At 41.5% G+C, this 24,236-nt stretch overlaps 1 protein-coding gene across 1 annotated transcript in view; it reads left to right on the plus strand.

Annotated features, from left to right (window-relative positions):
- The first annotated feature begins 5,820 nt into the window (after positions 1 to 5,820).
- The window catches only part of TSPAN7 (tetraspanin 7), a 124,558-nt gene continuing 106,142 nt past the window's right edge, over positions 5,821 to 24,236 (plus strand). Inside the window, exon 1 of the mRNA XM_030305936.1 lies at positions 5,821 to 5,938. Coding sequence (XP_030161796.1) covers positions 5,858 to 5,938 — 81 coding nt within the window. The 5' untranslated portion in view covers positions 5,821 to 5,857. The remainder of the gene's footprint in view (positions 5,939 to 24,236) is intronic.

Genomic DNA, 24,236 nt, shown 5'->3' on the forward strand with positions numbered 1-24,236 from the left:
ATGTTATCTCTATGCCCAAGGTGGGGTGAACTCACAACCCCAAGGTTAAGAGTTACACGTTCTACCAACTGAGCCAGCCAGGTACCCCAATTTGTACACATTTTCTTCTAATTTCTTTTCTATATGTTCTTACATAGTTGAGGTCATATTGCATATATATTTTTTGATGACTTTTTCTTATTAGAACAAAAAATTTCCCTTTGTGACTACACAAGTTCTTCATACACATACTTTGTAATAACTGTAAGCCAGTCCCTTGCCTGGATGTACCATATTTGGGGATTACACATTTTAAAAGCTGCCCTCCAAGTTTACTGAAACTAAAAGTCATATTCTGTTCCTCCTTTTCCTTCATTACCCCAATCCACTGGGTCCTAGAGGCTGTGTATTCTTTTTTAAAATTTTTTTAATGTTTTTATTTATTTTTGAGATAGGGAGAGACAGAGCATGAACAGGGGAGGGTCAGAGAGAGGGAGACACAGAATCTGAAGCAGGCTCCAGGCTCTGAGCTGTCAGCACAGAGCCCAACGTGGGGCTCGAACTCACAGACCGTGAGATCATGACCTGAGCCGAAGTCGGCCGCTTCACCCACTGAGCCACCCAGGCGCCCCGAGGCTGTGTATTCTTAAGCAGGTTCTTTTATCCACGCCAGGGGTTTCAATCCCAGCTAGAGCATCTATGGAGCTTTTAAAAAATACTGATTGCCGTGGCCCCACCACAGACCGGGTCAATCAGAATGTCTGGGGGCCGGTGCCCAGGCATCTGTGAGTCTGTGAGCTCTCCGGCACATTTTCCTGCTGCCGGAGTGGAGACACACTGCTCTGGCACCTCCTCCAGCCTCACTGCCATTTGCCGAGGTCTAGCCCACATCAAGTCCCAGGCAGGTGACTGCAGTTGCTTCCTAACTCCAGTTCCTTTCCTGAATGCTGGTCAGGTCACGTCACTCCTACTGAGAGCCCCTCCCATGCTCTCTACTGCCTACACAAGAGTGTAACTTGCCTGGGCAAGGCTCTCCTCCCCTGCAGCCCTACATTGCTGCATCCTTTCCTATTCTATGTCCTCTGGCGCGCTTCACCACTCTTCTACGTGTTCTGCTTTGTTTTATTCCTGCTGTGCCATAGCCTGTAAGGATCTCCTTCTCCTTTCCTCAATCACCGCCATTATTTTAGTCACACTTCAAGGTCCATCTCAAACATCCCACCCTTCTTCGATCAGTCAACAATCATCTACTGAATGACTACTGTGTGTGCCATCTATTTGGTCAGCACGTTCTGAGTTGCTACTTCATCTAGGTGGTGGGGATGCAACAGCGAATACAACAGACAAAAAATACCTGCCATGTGGAGCTTAGTGGGGGAGGCAGACAACAGAACAAAAATGCGAATAAGAACGTGGTAGGTAAGTGCCACATAGGGGATTAGAACATATAGGACTGGGTGGCTATTTTCATCTGAAATGGCCTTTCTGACGAGGTGACGACTATGCTTAGGTCTGAATGGCAGGAAGGAAGGGAGCAAGCATTCAGAGTCCGGGGGCAAAGCATTCTAATGATGGGACCAACCAGCATGAAGGCTTTCAGGTGGAACCAAGTGTGATTGAAGAACACAGAGAAGGCCAGAGAGGCTGAAGCACAGGGGTAGAGGGAGAAATTAACAGGAGAGGATGTCGTGGCCAGCTCATGTGTGCTTACTAAGTCAGGGCAAAGGGCTGAAATTTGATTCTCTGTACAATGATGGGAAGCCACTGGAGGGTTTTAAGCAAGAGAGTGGCATGATATGGCTTGTGTTTGAATAAGCTCACTCTGGTTGCTGTGTGAACAAAAGAATAAGGGGGTGACGGTAGCAGGGACGAGGGAGGAGCCTTGGTGGGCAGTCCGGTTCTCCTTGAAGTACTGCTGAAGTTAAGGCAAATGAAACTCAAAAGCTCCCCTTACTTCAGGCAAAATATTAAAATTCTTATTATTATCTACTGGGGCCTGGATGGGCTGACCTCTCTCCAGCCTCCCGTATGCTGTCTTTGCCCCTGCTATTGAGCCTTGCTGACTCTGTCAGCTCTCCAAATGCAGCATTCCTTCAGGCCTCAGAGCCTTCAGGCTTGCTGTGGTTATTTGTGTGATAAAATATACATAACATAAAGTTCTCTATTTTAACCATTTCAAAGTGTACAATTCAGTGGCATTGAGTACATTCACGATGGGGTGTCTAGCTCCAGAACTTTTTCATCACCTCAAGAGGAAACCCTGGAACTGCTAAGCAGTCATTTCCCATGGCCCCTGCCCCCAGCCCAGGCAATCACTAATCTGCTTTCTATCTCTATGCACTGGCGTGTTCTGGATCGTGCATACAAATGTAGTAACACAGCAAGTGGGCTGTGTGTGCCGCTTCTTTCACTCAGTAGCTTTTCAAGGTTTATCTACATTATAGTGTGTGTCGTTCTCATTCTCTTTAATGGCTGAATAATATTCCCTGGTATGGATCGACCACATTTTGTTGATCTGTTCGTCAGCTGGTAGACGTTTCGGCTGTTTCCACCTTTCAGCCGTTGTGACTAGTGCTGCCGTGAACAGTCATGTATAAGCTTCTGTTTGAACACCTGTTTTCATTTCTTTTGGGTCCATACCTGGCAGTGAAATTGCTGGGTGATAGGGTGGTCGTAGTTGTTTTGAGCAACTGGAGATCAGTGAGTCTTAAGATGTTACTAGTTTCCTGTGATTGCGCTAACAAAGTACCACAAAATGGGCAGCTTACACGACACAAATTTATTGTCTCACAGTTTTGGGGGCCAGAAGTCTCAAATCAGAGTGTCAGCAGGGCCATGGTCCCTCTGAGGCTGGGTAAAACTGTTTCTTGCCTCTTCTACTCCTTGGCGTTCCCTGGCTTGCAGCTGTATCATGCCAACTGGTCGTATGCCCTTCCCACGTGTGTCTCTGTGTCTTCACACGGACCCCTCCTCGTGTCTCTTCTTCAAGGACACCAGTCATACTGGAATAAAGGCTGACCCTCCTCCAGTATGACCTCATCTTAGCTTAAATAATTGCACCTGCAACAACCCTAGTTCCAAGTAGGGTCCCATTCTGAGGTAGTTAAGGTAGAACTTCAACATACCTTTTGGGGGACACAGTTCAATCCATGACAAACTGACAGAAATTACTGTGCATCTGAATCTCCTAGGGATCTTGTTAACATGGGCTTCGTGTGGGGCCTAAGGTTCGGCATTTTCAACAAGCTCTCCCAGCAGATGCCAGTGCCACTAGTTCAAGGGCAGGGTGACCAACTTTTTCTGGTTTGACAAAGACTTTCCTGGCTTTAACAATGAAAACCCCGAGTGCAAGGAAACCCCTCAGTCCTGGGAAAACTGGGATAGTTTGTCCCCCTATTGTATCACCCAGACCATAATTTGAGTAGCAAGGATTTAGCTATCAGCTATGTTAATTTACCCAAGAATTACATTATTGAATATCATTATTGAATATTTACTTTTAATTCAATGTATTATTGAATATTTACTTTTAATTTGTTTTTGCTGGAACAGTCCACATTTTCAAGAATCTGGACCTAAAAGGTATCCCTAGAACGCTCAAAATGGAAATCGTTGACCTGATGGACGCCGTCTGGGAATATCACGCGTTAACTCATGAAATTATCTATGATGCTCAGCAGTATCCCTGTTAGGTTGAAAACTGAGATTTCTGACTCCGTTACAGAGTAATTAGGCATGGGCAAGACCTTTTGAGGCTAAGGGTGGCCACGGGGCTTGAAGTGTTCACTATCCTTTTCCTGCTGCTGCCTGGGGACTGTAAACATGTAGGAGAAAGCTTTCTGAAGTTGGCTAAAGGCCATTGCAATAAGGACAGTATCCCTCAACTCTTGATTCCTATCAGGACCACCTGAGACCTCACCCCACAGCAAATGATTCAGGCCACCTGAGATTGGGCACAGGCAGTCAGTGTTTTGCTTTGCTTTTTTAAAAATAAGCTCTCCAGGTGATGCAAATGAGTAACCAGCGTTGAGAATAATTGTGCGGGAACTGCCTTTATAACACAAACCTTGCCAATCTGCTCCTAATCTTTTTTTTTCACCTGAACCCATATCCCTCTCCACCCCCCTCTATGCCAACATATCCTTTTGTTATGGTTGATCATTTCCTTAAGCAGGTTCTCCTCTTCCTCCTGTTTGAGTCCTGTTTATACAATGACCTCACTGACCTCAGACCATGTTCAACTTACTGGAGGTAATAATTATTCCTGCAACAACTGACCTTGGCCGGCTTTCCTCAAGCCTACTGACTGCTTTTTTACTCTTTCACAAAAGGTGTCCTTAACATTATCCACGGTAGAGTTAGCCTGAGCTAGTGTTGCTATTTTGACCGCAGAATCTCTCAGGAATCAGGCTAAATCTCCCACAGAATCTGTACTGTGTGTTCCTCTACAAACCAGCCACAGGAAATCAGGGTGGAGTGTACATTATTTTTTTATTGGGGTATAATTCACATGTCATAAAAGCCACCCTTCTGAGGGTACAATTCAGTGGGTTTTAGTATGTTCACAAAATTGTGCAACCATCACCACTAATTCCATAATATTTCCGTCCCTCCAAAAAGAAACCCCCTACTCATTAACAGTCACTCTTTATTCCTGCAGCCCCTCCCCCTGCAACCTCTATTTCTGTCTCTCTGGATCTATTGTGGACCTTGCCTCTAAATGGATTATTCAACACTGGTCTTTTGTGTCTAGCTTATTTCACTTAGCAGATTTTCAAGGTTCATACATGCAGCATAGATAAGCAGTACTTCATTCCTTTTTGTGGCCAAATAATTTTCCATTGTATGGATTTACTACAGTATGCTTATCCATGCATAACTGATGAACATTCAAGTTGTTTCTGCTTTGGGGTTACAATAAATAGTGCGATGATCATATGTTTTCATACCTTTTGGGTACATATCTAGGGGTAGAATTGCTTGGTCACACAGTATCTCTTATGCTTAGCTTTTTGAGGAAGTTCCAAATTGTTTTTGAACATTATTTTTTTGACCTTGATACAGCTCTCTTTCCTGGGTGTGAGGTGGTTTGTTGGACTTGTTAGGGTGGGAAAAATGGTTCTCAGGCATTTTAAACATTTTTTTTCTGTTATCTGCTAAACATTTTATGTGCAGGAAGAATGGTACCTTCGTACAGAAACATGCCATTCAGCATCATTTCAAAATGTGACCTCTAAAAAATGGCGCTCCTGCGGTGGCCAGTCTTTGGGGTGTCTGAGCTCCCAGGTTCCTGACCATCCCTCCAGCTGTAACTCCGGCCACCTGTCACAGTCTGTTCCTGGCACAGACAAGGCTTGCTTGTTCCAAGGACACGACTACTGGGCCACTTCCATCCGAGAAGGCCTGGTGGGGTGTCTAAATGCAGAAACGTGCCCGCTTTTCGGGGATACCCATAAAGCTCGCGTCGCCAGGTGCACACAGCCCTGCAAATGTAAAAGCCTTACGGTGCATAAAGCAGAAACTTACGTGCCTCGGTGGCCTGGAAGAGATTGTGTTGACCTCCGACCCCGCCCCCAGGCTCTTCCATTCCCTCCCCGCGGCCCGGCCCGGCTCTTCGCCTCGGGGGGCGGGGGGGGGGGTCTGAGCCTGCGCGGGCTTGCCCGCGCGGACGGCCTTCTCAGCATGCGCAGTCACTGCCAGCCCAACTCCTTAAACGGGCGCCCCGCAGAATGCGCGCTCACGCACGCGCACGGCCTCATCTGCGCGTGCACGGAGCCTCTCGCGGCACGCGCCCCCGCCCCGCCCCGCCCCGCCTCCTCCCCCCTCCCGCGCGCCCGCCCGCCGCCCGCCGCCGCCGCCGCCGCCGGAGCTCTGTAGTATGGCATCGAGGAGAATGGAGACCAAACCTGTGATAACCTGTCTCAAAACCCTCCTCATCATCTACTCCTTCGTCTTCTGGGTGAGTGGCCACGCCAGGCGGGTGGCCGGGCCTCCGGCCGTCCATCCTTACAGTGATGCTCAGAGAAAGGAAGAGGGGTGAAAAAACCCAAACTAAAAATCTAATCTCGGTCCCCTGCTTAAGGAAATAGGTTCAGGGGGCTGGGTTGGGGCTGCAGGATGTCGGGGTGCAAGCTTGGGGCTGCTGGGACCCTGGACCCCGCCCGGCGCGGGCTGCAAGGGGCTGCGTGGTGGCGGTGACTGCAGGTTGTCGATCTTTCCAAATTTGTTTTAATGCGCTGATTTATTTTTTTAAGCTTGCGGGATAGAGTCAGCCTCTAGGGAAAGTTGCGGCTTTATTCCTCTATTTTCCTCTCTGGACACCCCTCCCCGGCCTCCCTTACGATCCTGTTCGCGGTGTCTCTGGGAGCTAACCTGGCTGGGAGAGGGCGCGGGAGTACTGGGTTTGATCCCAGATTCCCTGTTATTCCCAGCCCCGCGGGGCTGCGGGAGGGAGGCGCCAGGAGTCCTGTGCCTGCCTGGCTGGGCAAGGGCGACCAGGGCCCCCCAAACGCACTGATGGGGAGAGGGCGCTGCAGTCGCACGGAGACTCACTGACCTGAGAGGGTCTTACATAAACTAGGGGCATCTTTAAGCTTTCTCAGAGACCCAGGAGGTGGGTCTTATGACCCTTTTCCCACTGCCCTCCACCCCTCCACTCTTCATCTGGTCTTTTGGTCATTGCGTGTACCCAAGCCGCAGAGTCCTGGGGGAGGACCCCTGCCACTTGGTGACAGCAGTAGCGCCCCAACTCTACTCCCCACCTAACCGGTGCTGCTCCCAGTCCTTGAAGCTCAATGCAGAAGGGTGACGTCAGCCCCTCAGCTGAGGCCTCGGGGGGCTGCGTGGTGCACCTCGCGGAGGGATGCGCCCTTCTGCGCGCGGGGGTAGGTGGAGGAGGAGGGGGGGTTCAAGGCTTGTGCCTTACCTCATCCTGTTTGGCAATTCGTGGGATCAGTGCAGGGCTGACACTGCAGTGATTCACTTGGAGGGGTGGGTGGTACCTAAAGACCGTTCCCTGTTGTTTTTCTTTCCATGTAGAAACCCCCTCCCTCCCCAAGTTCTGCATTTCCACACCAAGCCACAGCCACTCTGCAGGAGAATGAATGTCTGTTACCTCCTTCCTCCCACCCCAATAATAATTTGGGTCATTTCACCTTCCCAGGCAGTCATTTTGAAACCTGAGGCTCTGTAGAAAAAGCTAATCCCGCCTTTGGTCGTTTTTCTCCGTGTCACCCCCCACCCCAATTAGCCCTCATTCTGGTTTGAAACTGGGCACAGTACCGTATGAGACTCGGGTTGACGGTGAGGCAAGCTGTTTGTAATGACCAAGGCAGGAGCTGAGATTTATTAAGGATGAAAAAAAAATCTCTAATGTGCCCCCCCCCCCCCGCTGGCATTTCCTTGTCACTGGCATTGGTGATGCTTCAGATCCAAGAAACTGTGGACTCTAGGGACCGGACATTCCAAGAGATCTGCAGTAAGATAGGATAGATTAACTGGTATATCACACAAGGCAGACACAGAAACGGACTTTATTTGGACTGAAAACGACACAGGTTGAAAATTTAGCCGAAACTTTCCAGTAGCCATTCCTGGGAACTGGTTTAGCCTTTTATTTATTTCCTTAAATCTCTGTGTTTGGCACTTTAGTATTTACTTGACTTCCTATTTGTTACTGAAGTAAATCATATGGGTGATTATTTTGAGCTCCCTGAAAAATAAGATTTACAGTATATAGGGAGTGTTCTTCGGCATCACTGCAGGCTGGTACAGAAGGGAGTCTTCTAGACTGAGGCTTTTCATATGATCTCTTTAACTCTTCTTGCTTACCTCCCGCTCCCACCCCATGCATATAATTACTTAATGCTCCCTAATAAATCGTAAACAAGCACTGTATTTTATGTCCCCTGACGTTCGTGATACCTGCGTTTTAAGTTTTTTATAATCTCAAATAAAATGTTTACCTGGAGCATTTTCAGTAGTTTAAATAGCATTCAGTAATCATTTCACAACCAAAAGAATGAGATCTCTCCAGATTCAAGAGTATTTTAAATAAGACATTGTCGTTAATAAAGTGTTGTTCAAATGTCATGTTTCCATTGTACTTTAAATGCTGGTTGTTGTTTTTTTATAAAACACCTTATTGAAATGTAATTCAGATACTATATAATTTACTTTTTTAAGAATGTACAATCCAGTGGTTTTTAGTATATTCACAGATAAGTGCAACCATCAGCCCGGTCAGTTTTAGAACATTTTCATCATTTTTAAAGAAACTCCATATGTTTAGCTATTCTCCTCCCCCCCCTCCCCTCCCCTCCCCAAGTAATCACTAATTTCTGTCTCTAGATTTCCCTATTCTGGACATTTTATATAAATGAAATCATATAGTATGTGGTCTTTGGTGATTGGTTTCTTTCATTTAACGTAACGTTTTCAAGATTCATCCATGTTCCTTCTTTTTATTGCCAAATAATACTGCATTGTATGACTATATCACATTTTGTTCATCTGTTTGTCCATTAATGGGCATTGGGGTTGTTTCTACCTTTTGGATATTGTGAATAATGATGCTATAAATGTTCACATACAAATGTTTGTGTGAACATATATTTTCAATTCTCTTTCCTGGGAATTGCTGGGTCATGTAGTAACTCTATGTTTAATTGTTTGAAGAACTGCCAGACTGTTTTCCAAAGTGACTGCACCATTTTATATCCCACCCCCCACCCCCAGCAGTGTTGGGGGGTTCTGGTTTCTCCACGCCCTTGCCAACATTTGTTATTATCTGACTTTGTGATTCTAGCCATTTTAGTAAGTATCTCATTGTGGTTTTGAGTTGAATTTCACTGATGAGTAATGATGTTGAGCATCTTTTTATGTGCTTCTTGGTCATTTGTATATCTTCCTTGAAATGTCTATTCATATCCTTTGCCCATTTTTTATTTGGGTTATTCGTTTATTATTGAGTTGCAAGTGTCCTTTACTTTTTGATTCAAGTCTCTTATCAGATATACCATATGCACATATTTTCTCCTATTCTGCGGACTTCCTTTTCACTTCCTTGATGGTGTCCTTTGAAGTACAAAAGTTTTTATTTTGACAAAGTCTAGCTTACCTATTTTTCTTTTGTTGCTTGTGTTTTGGGTGTGCTATCTAGGAATGCTTTGCCAAATTCAAGATCATGAAGAAAATGCTGTTGATTAGAGTGATTTATCAATTCAGTAAATACAGTTGACAAATTTATATCTAGAACTATGTCTGGCACATTGTAGGTACTCAAATATCTGTCAAAACTTCTGGGATTAGGTTAGGTAATTAACTAAAAAGATGACCTTAGTTCTTTTAAGTGGAAGATGGAGGGAAGATTAGTCAGAATTGTTTCCTTTGTGTTCTTTGTGAATTGCTTTCATGGGACAACCTCTCTTCTCTTCTGTTTAGATTTAGGACCGGAAGACATTCGAACTTAAAATGATGGTAGACCAGTAACATCAAGAGGTGGATGCACCTGAGTGTATACTAAAGCAGAAATCTAATGTTATGGAAGAGAGATCTTTGTTTTATCTTGTCTCCTCTTCTGTCTACAATCATTCTCCCTTTCTGAGGTATTCTTCTAGAGCAATGGTTCTCAACAGGTGACATTTTTGTCCACCCATCTCCTGACATTTGGCAGTGTCTGGAGACCTTTTGGGTTGCAGCTGGGGTTGGAGTGCTATTGGCATCTAGTGGATAGAGGCCACAAGGGCTGCCGAACATCCTATAAAACACAAGACAGACCTCACAACAAAGAATTACCTGGTTCAACGTTAACAGTGCCTGCAACCTCTATACTATTGGACTTTATACAGTAGTAAGTCCAACGAAGAAAAATAGAGTCCTATGCAAAATTATATTTAGTAGTGTTTGGAACCGCCAAACCAGAGCATGCTCAACACAATCCCAGGTTAGAGGAAAAACAGTCTCTATAGTGCACTGTAATTCTTTTTTGGAGATAAAAGGTAGGTAGTTCTTTATATAATAGTGTCTAAAAGGATAAGATGATTTGTCTTCCAGTAAATGACATCACTTGAATGCTAGGTAAATGGATCATTTATTTTTCCTGGTTTATATGTCTCATTTTCAGATTTATAGAAGAGGAGGAAAAAACACACCTAGGAGTAAGTTATCCTGTGCTTCAAAGACTAGTAAACCGTGCCTGGCACATAATAGGTTTACTCAGGAAGTACTGAATGAATGAATGAATGAATGAATGAAATTTTATTGACTACTCTTAGGCTCATTTATTTATTTCAATTTACCTTAATTTGTATATTAAAGTAATTGGGAGGCTTTTCAAAACAGTCTCCTTTCCAGTCTACCTGTGGTGATTTAAATGTGTTCAACAAGTGGGGCAGTTTTTTAAACATGCCACTTATTAGGTAAATTCTGTTTTGACTTATAATTTTTAATGTATTTTAGACACTCATGTGAGTTCTAAATCCACGGCATCTAAATCCACTAAATAACGTGTGAAGAAAAATATCCTTCACTTCATTCCAGTGTATATTAGATTTGATTTCTTCGTTAAATATCCAAGGACCTAATTAGCTTATCAGTAATGCTATCAAACTGTCTTATGGAAAAGTATGAGTGCTTCTTTTTTTTTTTCACTTGATAAGCATCACCAATCTTTTTTGGGGGGAGGATTTATTTTTATTTTTTTTTCAACGTTTATTTATTTTTGGGACAGAGAGAGACAGAGCATGAGCAGGGGAGGGGCAGAGAGAGAGGGAGACACAGAATCGGAAACAGGCTCCAGGCTCTGAGCCATCAGCCCAGAGCCTGACGCGGGGCTCGAACTCACGGACCGCGAGATCGTGACCTGGCTGAAGTCCCACGCTTAACCGACTGCGCCACCCAGGCGCCCCTGGGGGTAGGATTTAAACATTTTTTATTTTATTTTCGAGAGAGAGAGAGTGTACAAGCGGGGGGGGGGGGGGTGGAGAGAGAATGAATGAATCTCAAGCAGGCTCCATGCCCAGTGCAGAACCAGACATGAGGCTTGATCCCACGACCCTGGGATCATGACCTGAACCAAAATTAAGAGTTGGATGCTCAACGGACTGAGCCACCCAGGTGGCCCCCCCCTTTTTTTTTTTTGAGAGGAATTAAAAGAATAACGGTCAAAATATTTTTCTTTTTTATTTTATCATCTAGAAAGTTTAGGTCCTTGGGTTAAATAGAGGAGAAAAATATCTTAATGAGAATTCCCTAACATTTTACTAAGTGTTTGAGTTTTGGCACATACTGAAGTTCATACTTACTATTTTGCATGGGTGTGTAATTCAATAAACAGTCATTAAAGGGCTTTTATATGCCAGGTATTTCAATAGAATGTTTACCAACTTTTGCCAGCTGCTGCTTTTAGCGTTTTACCTTCATTTTTAGGTAATGCACTTATTTTACTACTTCTCAACTAGTAGGTGTTATATATTGTCTTCCCACTATGGAAGATGAAGATTAGCTCTCCTACCCCTTTCTCCCACACTCACATCCTTTCTCTATTGGGATAGACCCCAGTGTATTATTTATCATTATCATATATCATTCTGGTTAGAGCAGTAGCCAGTGGTTACATTAATGTGACTAGGTAAGCCTATTCATAGATGAGCCATTTAGTGTGTATATTATGATTATGTGCACAGCTTTTTGTTTCCTCTGTTAAAAATTGCCTTGTTTTATATCCTTTGCTTGTCCCTCTTCCATGTTTGCTCCTAATTTAGCCCCAGACTCTCGCCCCAAGAACTGTGTATCTTCACTCAGTATGTTCAAATACTTCATGAATCCTATCAGCTCCTATCAGAGACCTTTCTCCTAGAGCATTCTGACCTTTAATCTGGACTAGTGTTCTCTGGCCCTTTGAAACAGCCAACATCATTATAATCTCCCTTTACCATCATCCTGGAAAATCCAGTCTCCTTTTATGTTGGATCCTCAGTTTCCTATATGTCCTGTTTTTCTTGGTTTGTTCTTTCATTTTGTTGGAGCAAATCATCTAGTAACTTTCTGGAGAAGGATGCATGGGCAGTTAATATTTGAAGTCTTGCAGGTGTGAAAATCTTATTTTTCTCTTGCATTTAATTTGATAGTTTGAGTATAGAATTCTAGCTTATAAATCATTTACACTCAGAATGTTACTGTCTCCTCTCCTCCTCCCAGTCTTCTTACTCTTTTTACTGTTGAAAAATCAAATGTTAGTCAAATTCTTCTTAAATTCTGCTTTTTCTTCTCTGAAAGCTTTTGTAAATTCTTATTTTTGGTGCTCTGAAATTTCATCAGAATATTTCTTGTTATATATTTATTTTCATTTCTCTCCTGTGCATTCTTTCAATCTGGCAACCGAGGTCCTTCAGTTTGGGGAAATTTTCTTGAATTATCTTTTTGGTTACTTTCATTTTCTCTATTCTCTCTCTCTCTCTGAATGTACCTTTTAGACAGATTCTCTAATTTCTTTCCTCTTTTCTACCTCTTCATCATTTTTTAAGATTTTATTTTTAAATTATCTCTACATGCAACATGGAGTTCCAAGTCATGACCCCAAGATCAAGAGTCACATGCTCCACTGACTGAGCCAGCCAGGCACCCCTACCTCTTCACCTTTTTGCTCTACCTTCTGGGACATGTCACCTACTTGATCTTGCCTGCTATTGAATTTTTCATTTGATTTATATATTGATTTCTAGGAGCTCCTTTTTGATATCTGAATATTACTTTTCCTATCATCTTACTCTTATTTCGAAAATGTAGTATCTTTTTAAAATCCTTTTGGCAATACTGATGATTTTTTTTTAAGTTTGCTTCTTCTGCATGGTTTCCTTCAAACTTCTCTGTTTTCTGGCATATTACAGACTTACCTCAAATTTCTGGCAACCTTTTGCTCTTTGTTCTGTGCATGTTTAAGAGTAGAACACTAAAAAGCTGATTGGAAGCCCCTACTATATTAAGTGGGAGTTTGTTGATTTTTAAGTTGGGTGATTTGGCTAGACAATTGAGTTTGGAACCAAGGTGAGTATCTTTAGGTCTTTTCCCTTGGCCCGATCAGATTTCCTACAGAAGCATCTTCCAATCATCTCTTTGCATGGAGAAGATTAGGAGGATGGGAATCCAACATGGCGGAGAAGTAGGGGGACCCAAAGTTCCCTTGTCCCTCAAACACGGGAGTGTTGAGGCCAGAGGACTTGGAATTCCAAGAGACCAGGCTGCAGAGCAACAGAGACGTCTCCAGGGGCCCATGGGGACAACCTGGCAGGCCATAGGGTTACTTCAATGAACAAATCAAAGCACACCTGGTGGAGGGTCCAAACCATCACTGCGAGTAGGGTAATAAAGCAACCAGAGTTATAACAACAGAAAGCATGTAACACACTCCAAAAAACACCTGCTAAAGGGCTGGGCCCTGGACAGTGTATGACCTCTCTTTAACATAGTAGTGCTCACAGGTGCAGGACACATAACAAACCTTTAAAGCACATAAGGGACAGAAAACTAGCCCAAATGACAAAATGGAAGAATTCCCCTCAGAAGAAATTCCAGGAAGGAATGACAGCTGAAGAATTGCTCAAAACAGATATAAACAATATATCTGATCAAGAATTTAGACTAATAGTCATAAGATTAATCACTGGGCTTGAAAAAAGCATAGAAGACAGCAGAGAATCTATTGCTACAGAGATCAAGGAACTAAGAAATAGTCATGATGAATTAAATGCTATAAATGAGGTGGATGAAGAAGGTTAGAAATTTGGGTGTCTTCACATGCAGTATACAAAACTTTGTTAAGCCCCTATTTTAAGTATACAGTATATGTCCACTGTGCTTTTGTTCCACAGTTCAGAGACCCTCTGTTTCACCCTCCCTGGAAAATGAATCTGAGCCTATGCTGGAATGGGAAAAGGCCAGAGACAGAAGTTGGCAAGGATCTAATTACTTCACAGAAAGCCTTTTTTTTTTTTTTTTTAAACCAGATCCTCCTTATTTTAGCCCCGTTTCATCCCCAGTTCCAGGTGCGCTTGCGTGCAAATATTTTGTTCTTGGCTTTTCTCATAGCTGCCATGAGATTTGGCTTTTTCTCAGCTTTCAAAATGTCATTGTGGTTGTCTCCTCTTCCATTCTCTTTGTTATTGTGGGTTTTAAAAATCCTTTTAGTGTCGTTTCAGTGGAGTTTTGGGAGATCGCCAAGGTAAATGGATGTGTTCAATCCATCATCTTTAACTGAAAGTCCTTTATATTTGTATCTCTTCATTGCATGGTACTAATTAAATACGTAGTTGATTGTGAGTGATCGACTGGAGCATCTAAAATGGCGATAGTTGGGCTGTGCTAGTAGATACTGGTATCTACTTTTCAATTTTTACAAAGCTTTTGGACGTCAAAAGGATATGTGCACTACCTTTTATAGCGTTTGGGGAACATTAGTCTTTTCCACTTAGTAGTTGCTTAGAAACTAGCTGAAATTTTGTCCAATTAGAATGAAATAGTTTCCTCAATTTTAATTATAGCTAGAGTTCTTGATGTGACCTTACCATGAGCTATATTACTTATGATTCATGGACTTGTTCAGCGTTATATACTGTTTTAAGTAAGCACCTCAGAGGGTGCTGAAAGTTGAAAGTCATCTCTGACTGCGTTTCTTTGTTTAAATGTATTAAGCCCTTGACATGGGTGACTAATGCACTGCTAAACCAATTTGAAACACACTTTAAAAATATATTCTTATATCTTTTTCTCCTCTGTTCCCATCACAGCAGCTTCTGATTTGGGTTATCTCCTCATGGCAAGCAGATCATTGGATTACTCTTCTTAAATTTATTTTTTTTGGCTGTTATCCCCCTTGCCATGACAGAAGGCTTTTCATTTTTGGCTCAACATTTTGGCCTCTTTTATATAGATCCCTAATATCTGTCAAGTAAAGGACATGGTGGGGAAAAGATAGGAGAGGGTTTTTCTTCGTTTTCCCTTTTTATTATTTGATCAGTTGTGCAGGAAAGCATGTCAAATAGTTTGGTGGTAGAATTAAGGATCACAGTTCTATTGTGGAAGATTTTCTTTAGTGCTTTCTGGAAGGCACAGTGGGCTTTTTCATCATCTGTTTTAGGAGAAATTACATGCCTTTTACTAGAAGATGCAGTGAGTCAGATACAGATACTAGTTGAACAATCTAGATCAGTGGTTCTCAACCCTGTATGCCCATCAGGATTGCCTAAGGAGACCTGAAATACATGCTTAGGTTCCCACCCTAAGAGATTCTGATTCAGTTGGTCTGGAGTTGGGTAGCACCATTTGGATCTTTCACATAATCTCCTAGGTGATTCAGCTGTTCAAGTAGGATTGAGAACCATTGATTCCAAGAGAACTCAATATATAATAGCAAACCTGGTTCATCTCGACTCTCCTGGATCTGGAGGTAGCTAGGGGATATCTAGCTGTTGAGTATCTAGCATTGGCTTATTGATTTGTTCTGCTTTGCTTCAAAGTCTGAAGCTAGGTTTCCAGTGTCTCTTGGTAAATCAAAGCGACCTTGTCCCTCTTGGGAGACCCTGCTAGCCATACCTAACTATAGGAGCGCTTATCAGAATCACTAAGGGACTTTTAAAAACACAGATATGTGGTCCTGTCTCCTGAAGTTTTTATTTTAATGGGTCTAGAGATTGGCCTGGTTATGTATTTTTTAAAACCACTCCCAAGGTGATTCTGATTTCTGGGATGTGACTCTAGTCCACGATGCAGTTTGTTATAAATTCTTACCATATGAATGCTTTCCTGTGGTGTGATCTGTGGTACCATAAAGCTAGCTTGAAAAGATTCCACAAGCAAGACATAGCCCAAAGGTCTCCAATTGAACTCTTGGAGTTTGGAGTAATTTCATTTCCTCGAGGGAATCTATTTCTGTTCACATTTGCACTGAAAAGTTAAGAAGCCCTCTGCCAAGAGATCAGACTATTATCTAATATATACAACAAAAAGTGAAGTAGGAGAGAGAAGTTTATGAGTAAAGTAGATTTCTGATCTTTTATGGGAAGTGTGGTGGTGTTTGGGGGTTGCTCTGGTTACGGAGGCATGAGTGGTTGACCTTGGCCTTGGAACCATTTGGGTGAGACTGTTGTTGATTGACTCCAGAAAATGTGTTCACTGCAGTGTCTGCTGCTGCTTAGTTGGACTCAAAGTGTGTGAGGCTGTCATTGTAACTGGCTTTCAGAAGAATGATCCCTGAAGCAAGTTGAGTTGTCACTGATAATTAGACTGAGGTGAATTGTCATTGATCAAATAGGTTTGAAAGTGGGTACTGGTGGTTGCTAGTTACGATGCCTATTGAATAATCAATTTGCTTCTCCCCAGAAGTATAGAGACTTTTGTTCTCGCCTCAGACTGCCACTTCTTGCTTGGCAATGAAAGGAAGTTGCTTCTGCACTCTAGTTCCCACTCTCCAAACATTGTCATGGTGTTGTACAGAATTCCTGGGTCAGTTAATTGTTCTAATCATTCCACAAAGATTATTTTAAAGTTTATCGTTTCCAGGGATTGTTCCAGGACTTCCCAAAGGTAGATTCTGTTGCACTGAAAAGGAACCTAAAACTTGATAATGAGTCTGAGTGGTAAATGGTCCTTTCACATCCTCATCATTACTTACATTCCATTTCTATTTCTGATGAAACTTTTGAGGATTTATTGCTTTGCTCCACTTCTGTTTCATATTCAAAACTGTACCAGTCACTTGGTATTCTTTTAACTATTGCCCTCTGTTGTAGGGGGCTTGAAATCAGTCCTGTGGGAAGCCTTGATTTGGAGAGTTGATGTGTGGCCTTAGGCAAGTCACACAAGTGTTTCTGAGCCTCAGTTTCCTCTTCAGAATTGAGATTTGTGCTTACCCACCTTAGTCAGGTGTTGAAGGCTAAATGACATTCAAGTGCTTTGTAAAGTGTGACACATGCACATTTTGCCAACATTATTCCTTATGGTGTAGAGTGTTGCTTTTTTCCTAATTTCTTGCACATGGGAGGTATTATGTCAATCTTTGTTAAATGAGTAAATTGATCAGAACTCTCCCAATCCTGAAAATCAAGGATGATTAACTCTTTGGATTTTATAGTTTGTGACTAAGGAGAGCTGGGATTGCAAAAGAGTTTGAATAGGAACCAAAAATATAGTGAGTTTAGGTTGCTGAGTGTAGCTGTCATTGAGATAAGGATATTCTTACATAGGATAAATAAATATAAATCTGTCACTTAAAATTAAACCAAGTATTGATGACTTACCTTATTATTTTTTTAAATAAGCTTTTAATTTTAGAACAGTTTTAAAGTTACAGAAAATTGTGGAGATAGTACATAGTTTCCATTTATCGTACAACCAGTTTTTCCTATTATTAACATCTTATATTAGTATGGTACCTTTGTTACAGTTAGTGAACCAAAATCAATACATTATTGACTAAAGTCCATACCTCATTCAGATTTCCTGAGTTTTAACCTAATATCGAATTTAGGCTACTATATTACATTTAGTAGTAATGTGTCCTTAGACTTCTTTTGGTTGTGACGGTTTCTCAGACTTTCCTTGTTTTTGGTGACTTGACAATTTTTGAAGAGTAGGGGTCATATACCTTGTACAGTGGCCCTCAGTTGGGATTTGTCTGATGTCTTTCTCATGGTTACTGGGGTTACGTGTTTTGGGAAAGAAAACCACGGTGGTTAAGTGCTATTTTCATCACATCATATGAAGAGTGCCCACTAATAAGATGACTTATTGCTGTTGATATTGACCATGATTATCTGACTGAGATGGTTTATCAGGTTTCTCACTGTAAAGGTACTCTTTTTCCCCATTTCTATACTGTGTTCTTTGGAAGAAAGTCACTATGCCTAACTCACACTTAAGGATTGTGGAGTTATGCACCACTTCCTTGAGGGCAGGGTATCTATCATTATTTTATTAACAGAGACGATTTCCGTTCAACAAATGTTAAAACCAACAGTAAATATTTGTTCAAAAAACAGTAAAATATTAAAGACATTTGAGTTAGTTGGGAACTAGACAAGGATTCTTGCTTGCCATTATTATTTATGATTTTGGTTTATCTAGCCACTGCAGTAAAATAAAAACAACTTAATGTTGGATCTTTTCATGGATACAATTGTTGTATACTAAGAAACCCAATAGTTTTTTAGTTTAAAAAAAAAGACTAACAGAATTTGGTAAAGTGGTTGGATACAAGATAAAAATACAAAAATTAGGGGCACCTGGGTGGCTCCATCAGTTACGCGTCTGACTTCAGCTCAGGTCATGATATCACGGTTCATGAGTTCAAGCCCTACATTGGGCTCACTGCTGTCGGTGCAGAGCTTACTGAAGATCCTGTCCCCTTCTCTTTCTGCCCCTCCCCCACTTGTGCTCTCTGTCTCTCTCAAAATAAATAAACTTTTTAAAAAATACAAAAATTACTTGCTTTTCATTATTTTAACATAAGCCTTAGAAAAGGAGAGGGAGGAAAAACTTCTGGTCTTAGTAGCAACAGATATCATAACTACTTTAGAATAAAGCTAACAAGAAAGGCAAGGCTCTTTTTAAAAATTTTATTTATGTATTTATTTTTTTAATTTACATCCAAGTTAGTTAGCATACAGTGATAATGATTTCAGGAGTAGATTCCAGTGATTCATCCCCTAGGTATAACACCCAGTGCTCATCCCAACAAGTGTCTTTCTTAGTGCCCCTTACCCATTTAGCCTGTTCCCCCACCCACAACCCCTCCAGCAGCCCTCAGTTTGTTCTCTGTATTTAAGAGTCTCTTATGTTTTATCCCCCTCCTTGTTTTTATATGATTTTTGCTTCCCTTCCCTGATGTTAATCTGTTTTGTGTCTTAAATTCCACATGAGTGAAGTCATGTGATATTTGTCTTTCTCTGACTAGTTTCGCTTAGCATAATACCATCTAGTTCCATCCACGTAGTTGCAAATGGCAAAGTTTCATTCTTTTTGAAGGGCATGGCTATTATATGAAGAAAACTAAGGTTTTATTGAAGGATATACAATGAGATCTGAACAGATTAAAGGACACTGTGTTCTTGAATGGGGAGATTGAATATCATAAAAATATCAGTTTTCTAAAAATGTGTTTAGCGCCATTCCAAGGAGAATCCCAACAGGACTCTTTTGAGGGGTAGGGGTGATACTGATAAAAATAATAATGTTTATGTAGAAGAATAAATGCCTGAAAAATCAAGAGAAATTTTGGGTCAAAAAAGAAGTATGTGCCTTATCAGTTATCAGAATATACTCTTGTGGCAGACATACTATAATATGGCTGCCATGATTCCCACTTCCTGGTATTCATGTCCTTGTGTAATCTCCTCTATTTGGGTATTAGCAGGACACATCACTTGCTTCTAATAGAATACAACAAAGATGTTCAGGTGTATGTGAATACGTGGTCGTGATTATATTAGATAAGACTGTAATGTCTGTCTTCCTGAGACACTCTGTCCCTGGCTGGCCTTGAAGAAGTAAGCTACCCTGTTGTGATCTGCCCTATGCAGAGGGCCACGTGGCAAGGAACTGAGGGCAGCTTTGGCTAATAGCCAGCAAGAAACTGAGATCCCCAGTTTGGTAGCCTGCAAGGAATGAAATGATGCCAACAATAAAGTGATCTTGGAAGCAGATCCTTCCGCATTTAGGCCTCAGATGAAACTGCAGCCACCTGAAACCTTGACTGAAGCTCTGTGAGACTCTGAAACGGAAGACCCAGCTAAGCTGTGCCCAGACTCCTGACCCTACAGAAACTGTGAGGTAATAATTGTATGCTGTTTTATGCCTCTACATTTGTGGCAATACATAACCAATGAAGCTTTAAAGTCACTAATTGATTCAATATCATATTGGCTGAGAAATAGACAAATAGGTCAGTGGAACAATAGAGAATCCAGAATTAAATTCTAGTGTATGTGGTTTACTATATGAAAAATACATTCATTTTAGTGAGAGATGCTACTAAATGATGCTACTGGATATGTGGAAGAAAATAAAACTGGAGCCCCTACTTAAATAATATTAAAACTTCCAGTTGGTTTAAACGCATAAATGTAAAACTAAAATCCTGTAAGAAAATGTAGAGATCATATGTACAATATGATCATATGTACAGTCAGACTGCCTTAACCTAGCTGAAGACTCAGAAGAAGCAATCGAAAAACAATGTATTTCCTTATAAAATTTTTTAAAATTCTGTGGCAAAGGGTACAATAAAGTCAATTAAACAGTTATGGTGAGATAAGAAGCTAGTGTCGGACTATTAGCTAATATACTGCTTTCTTTGTCAGGAAAGTCCTGTTACAAAAAATGTATTTACATTCTGATGCAAGCTTCTTCTCATTTTGGACTGATAACAGTTTGCTGATCAGTGCTGGCCCACTGACCATACTTTGGGAGTCACTGCTCTAGGGAAGGGATCAGCAAACCATTTCTATAAAGGAACAGATAATAAATATCTTAGGCTTTGTGGGCAATATGGTCCCAGTTGCAACTACTCAGCTTTGCCATTATCATGAGATATCAGCATAGACCAGTGTAGCTAAAGAAGCAAGGCTATATTCAAATAAAACTTTATTTACAAAAAGAGATGGGCAGCCAGAGTTGACCCATGGGCTGTGATTTCCTGATTCATGCTCTAGGGAGTACCAATATAAGAAAGGGATAATCCTTAACCTCGAGAGTCAAAGTTTTATATGGGCCTATAGGAGTTGGAGTGAAGCAAGCCTCAACAATTTTTGGTTTGAAAGACCTAGCAATGCCCTATCCAGTAAAGCAGCCATTTGAGCACATCAAATGTGGATAGTCCAAATTGAGATGTGCTCCAAGTACAAAATACATAAATGTTGAAGATTTAATATGAAAAAATCTCTCAATTTTTATATTATGTGTTGGAATGATAATATTTTGGACATACTAAGTTAAATAAAACATTATTAAAATTGATTTCACCTGTTTCTTTTTCTTTATTTTAGAGAGAGCACAAGTGAGGGAGAGGGGGAGAGGGAGGGAGAGAGAGAATCTCAAGCAGGCTCCATACTCAGTGCAGAGCCTGACATGGGGCTCAATCCCATGACCCTGGCATCATGACCTGAGCAAAAATCAAGAGTTGAACACTCAACCAACTGAACCACCCAGGTGCCCTGAGAGAGAGAGAATCTTAAGCAAGCTCCATACTCAGTGCAGAGCCCAATGCAGGGCTCGATCCCACAACTCTGGGATCATGACCTGAGTTGAAATCAAGAGTTGGACGTTCCACCAACTGAACCACCCAGGCGCCCCATCACCACATCCACTGTGGCTACTAGAAAATTTTAAGTTAGATCTGAAGCTTGCCAGTAGATCTCTATTGGACAGCACTGGCCTGGAAGTACTATAATTTTTTTAAAGTAGTAGAAGTTTAAATTAAGTGCTATGGGACCAAGGGAGAGAGTTCATCTAGCTGAGGAATTTGGAAAAGTCATGTGGATGGAATCTACCTTGGAGAATGATGGGATTTTGACAGGTGGTGCTCTGAGAGGATCCTGAAGGCTAATCAGATGGAGGAAGTGGCATAAATAGAAGTTTGTAGACAGCAGAAGGCTTTCTGTGTTTGGGGCAGGAGTGAGTTTAGCTATCATAAGGGACAAAACGTGCTACATTTAGGTAAGTAGGCATAGGCCTTATTGTGGGTTGACTGCACAAGTTAGGGCTTTGGGCCTGTTTTTACTGGTGGGGGTGGAGGGACTAGGCCATAATTTTGAGCAGGGAGTGGTAGTTTTGGAAGCTGTTTACAGGTAGGTCTACTCTAGGAACAGTTAAGTTGGTTGGGTTGGAATAAGAAAGGCAAAAGTGGTGAAACCTGTTTAGGAAAGCATAAAGGTCTTATATAGTATATAATGAGAATGAAGGATAGAGGACAGTGGACAGCCACTTTATGATGTGGCAAGGATATTTGTGAATGAGTGAGAACCCCAGTGTTATGTGCTTGAAGAACCTGAATGATGATGATGGCCTCATGGAAATGCAGACATTAGAAGCTGGTTTGAGATTAATATGATGTGTTCCATTTTGCATGTGTTTAGTTGGAGATACCAGTGGATTTAGGAGATAGGCCAGCTCTCAGAAGCTTGCTCATTTGTGTTCTTTGCTGACAGAAGTGGCCTTGCACACTTCTTTACTTTTGGCCATCTCTGTACTTCCTGACCCTTCCCACTGCCCACCATGATCACAGCCCACTGGCCAGGAGAAAGGATCTGACCCTTGGCTATTTGCTTGTTGGCTGGTCAGTGGAACTTAAGATGATAAGGCTTGTGGGATCTAGATGGAGCTGTTCTTTTGGAGGCACTTGAACTCAAGATACAAGAGACATGGCTGGTGTAGGGACGGAAGGAGAAAGAAACATAGGGATAAGTAGCAGAGAAAGGAAAAACTTCACTGAGTGGGCTCAGTAAACCCCTGGCCACAAGACTGTGCAGGATCCTGAACAGCTGTGTGGGAGCCCACACGTTTCCTTCTTGCCTGGAAGAATGGCCTTTCATGGTTCTGGTGAGGTACGACCAAGGAGGTGTGATTCCTATCCTCCTTACTCTCTCCTTTTTCCTAACAGTTAAGGCTTCTTGGCTAATCAGGAAGAGTGATTAGGTGGATGTTTTGAGTTGTCAAAAAGATAGGTTTGGAATTAAAAGAGGAGGTTGGTGTGGAAATCAAAATTGAAGAAAGTCTGTTTGTTCACATAAGCATGAGATCATAAACAGGATTCTTTTCGACTGCATGGTAAGCCCAGAGTTCTACATGTAGCTGATGCTAAATTGCTTGCTGGTAGTGGATGTAATAGGTGTAAAAGCGTTCAGCACTAACGGAAGCCCAAGTTTCCAGTAAATCTTGTTTAAGGATTGAAGGTTCTACTACAGGGTAGAAGCAAGTTATTGGCGCAAGTTACTTATTAATCTTCTTAACATGCAGCTGCTCTATTTGTGACATGAAGCTGGCAGTTGTTTCTATCCTTTAGAGATGTTTTGAGAGCAAACAAGTAACTGCTTTGTATGTTGTATTTTTCGTAAGACAGTCCTGGTCTACAGAGGTAGCTAGCCTGACAGTTTTTATAAATGGCTCAGAACAGGTAGCTCTGAATGGTGGCTCAACGAGTGGCTTGGAGGGCTTTGATTTGGTCTAGATGACAAATAGAGGTGAAATGCACTTCTCCACGTCGTTGGAAACTCAGATCAAAGTCTTTTAAACCAAGATGTCAGGTGTGAACTCTGTATATAGCATGTGAATTCTTTTGAGATAAAAATACAGGAGAAGAGAGGTTCAAAACTGAATATTCTAATAAAAAAGCTATACAAATAACCTGTCTACAAAACAATCTGTATATATGGTTTACCATATTTGTAAGGAAGAAAATGCATGTAGCAAATCCTGGTGAGGGACCCATAGCAGAATGTTACTAGTTATGGTTGTGTGGTGAGATAATTCATGGGTTACTTTTTTTGTGTGTTTTTCTTTATTTTCGGGGGCTCCTTTTCTTCCCCTTGCATATAGCATGAATTAAGAAGACAGTAAATGCTGTTTTAAAAACAAAAATTTTCTGGGATGCCTGGCTAGCTCAGTCAGTAGAGTACGTGACTCTTGATCTCGGGGTCATGAGTTCAAGCCCCAAGTGTGGTGTAGGGTTTAATTAAAATATATATATGTATATTCTGGGGTATTTTATAGTATGTAGTTTTCCTTTGTTTCTCAAAGATCGAGTGCCTATTTTTACATCATCATGTCATTTATAATGTAGCAGTTCTTTGCCCTAGTCCATTTTAGCCGTTGGATGAAATTGATGCAGAGCAAAAACACATTTAACTTGATTTTTAAGCCTTGTCCCTTCATAATAAAGGAGAATGCCTGCTTCTAGTAAACAAAAAAATTTTTTTCACCATGTATTTCAAATATAATACTAAGACAGGGCATAATATGATAATTATCTTTGTATCTATCACCCAACTTAATCAGATCTTGGCATTAAGCCTTATTTGCTTTGGGTATTTGGTTTTTAAAGAAACATGAAAAAATTACAGTTGATTCCTCAACATGCCTTTGTCATAAATCCAGAATTTATGAGTGGAGTAAGTGTATAAATGTTATATCTATCATGCATATCTACAATGATTATAAAGTATTGCTTTCAGATTTTTAAACTTTATATACATGAATCACACCATGGATAT

Source organism: Lynx canadensis, chromosome X (assembly GCF_007474595.2).
Source record: "Lynx canadensis isolate LIC74 chromosome X, mLynCan4.pri.v2, whole genome shotgun sequence".
Lineage (NCBI taxonomy): Eukaryota > Metazoa > Chordata > Mammalia > Carnivora > Felidae > Lynx > Lynx canadensis.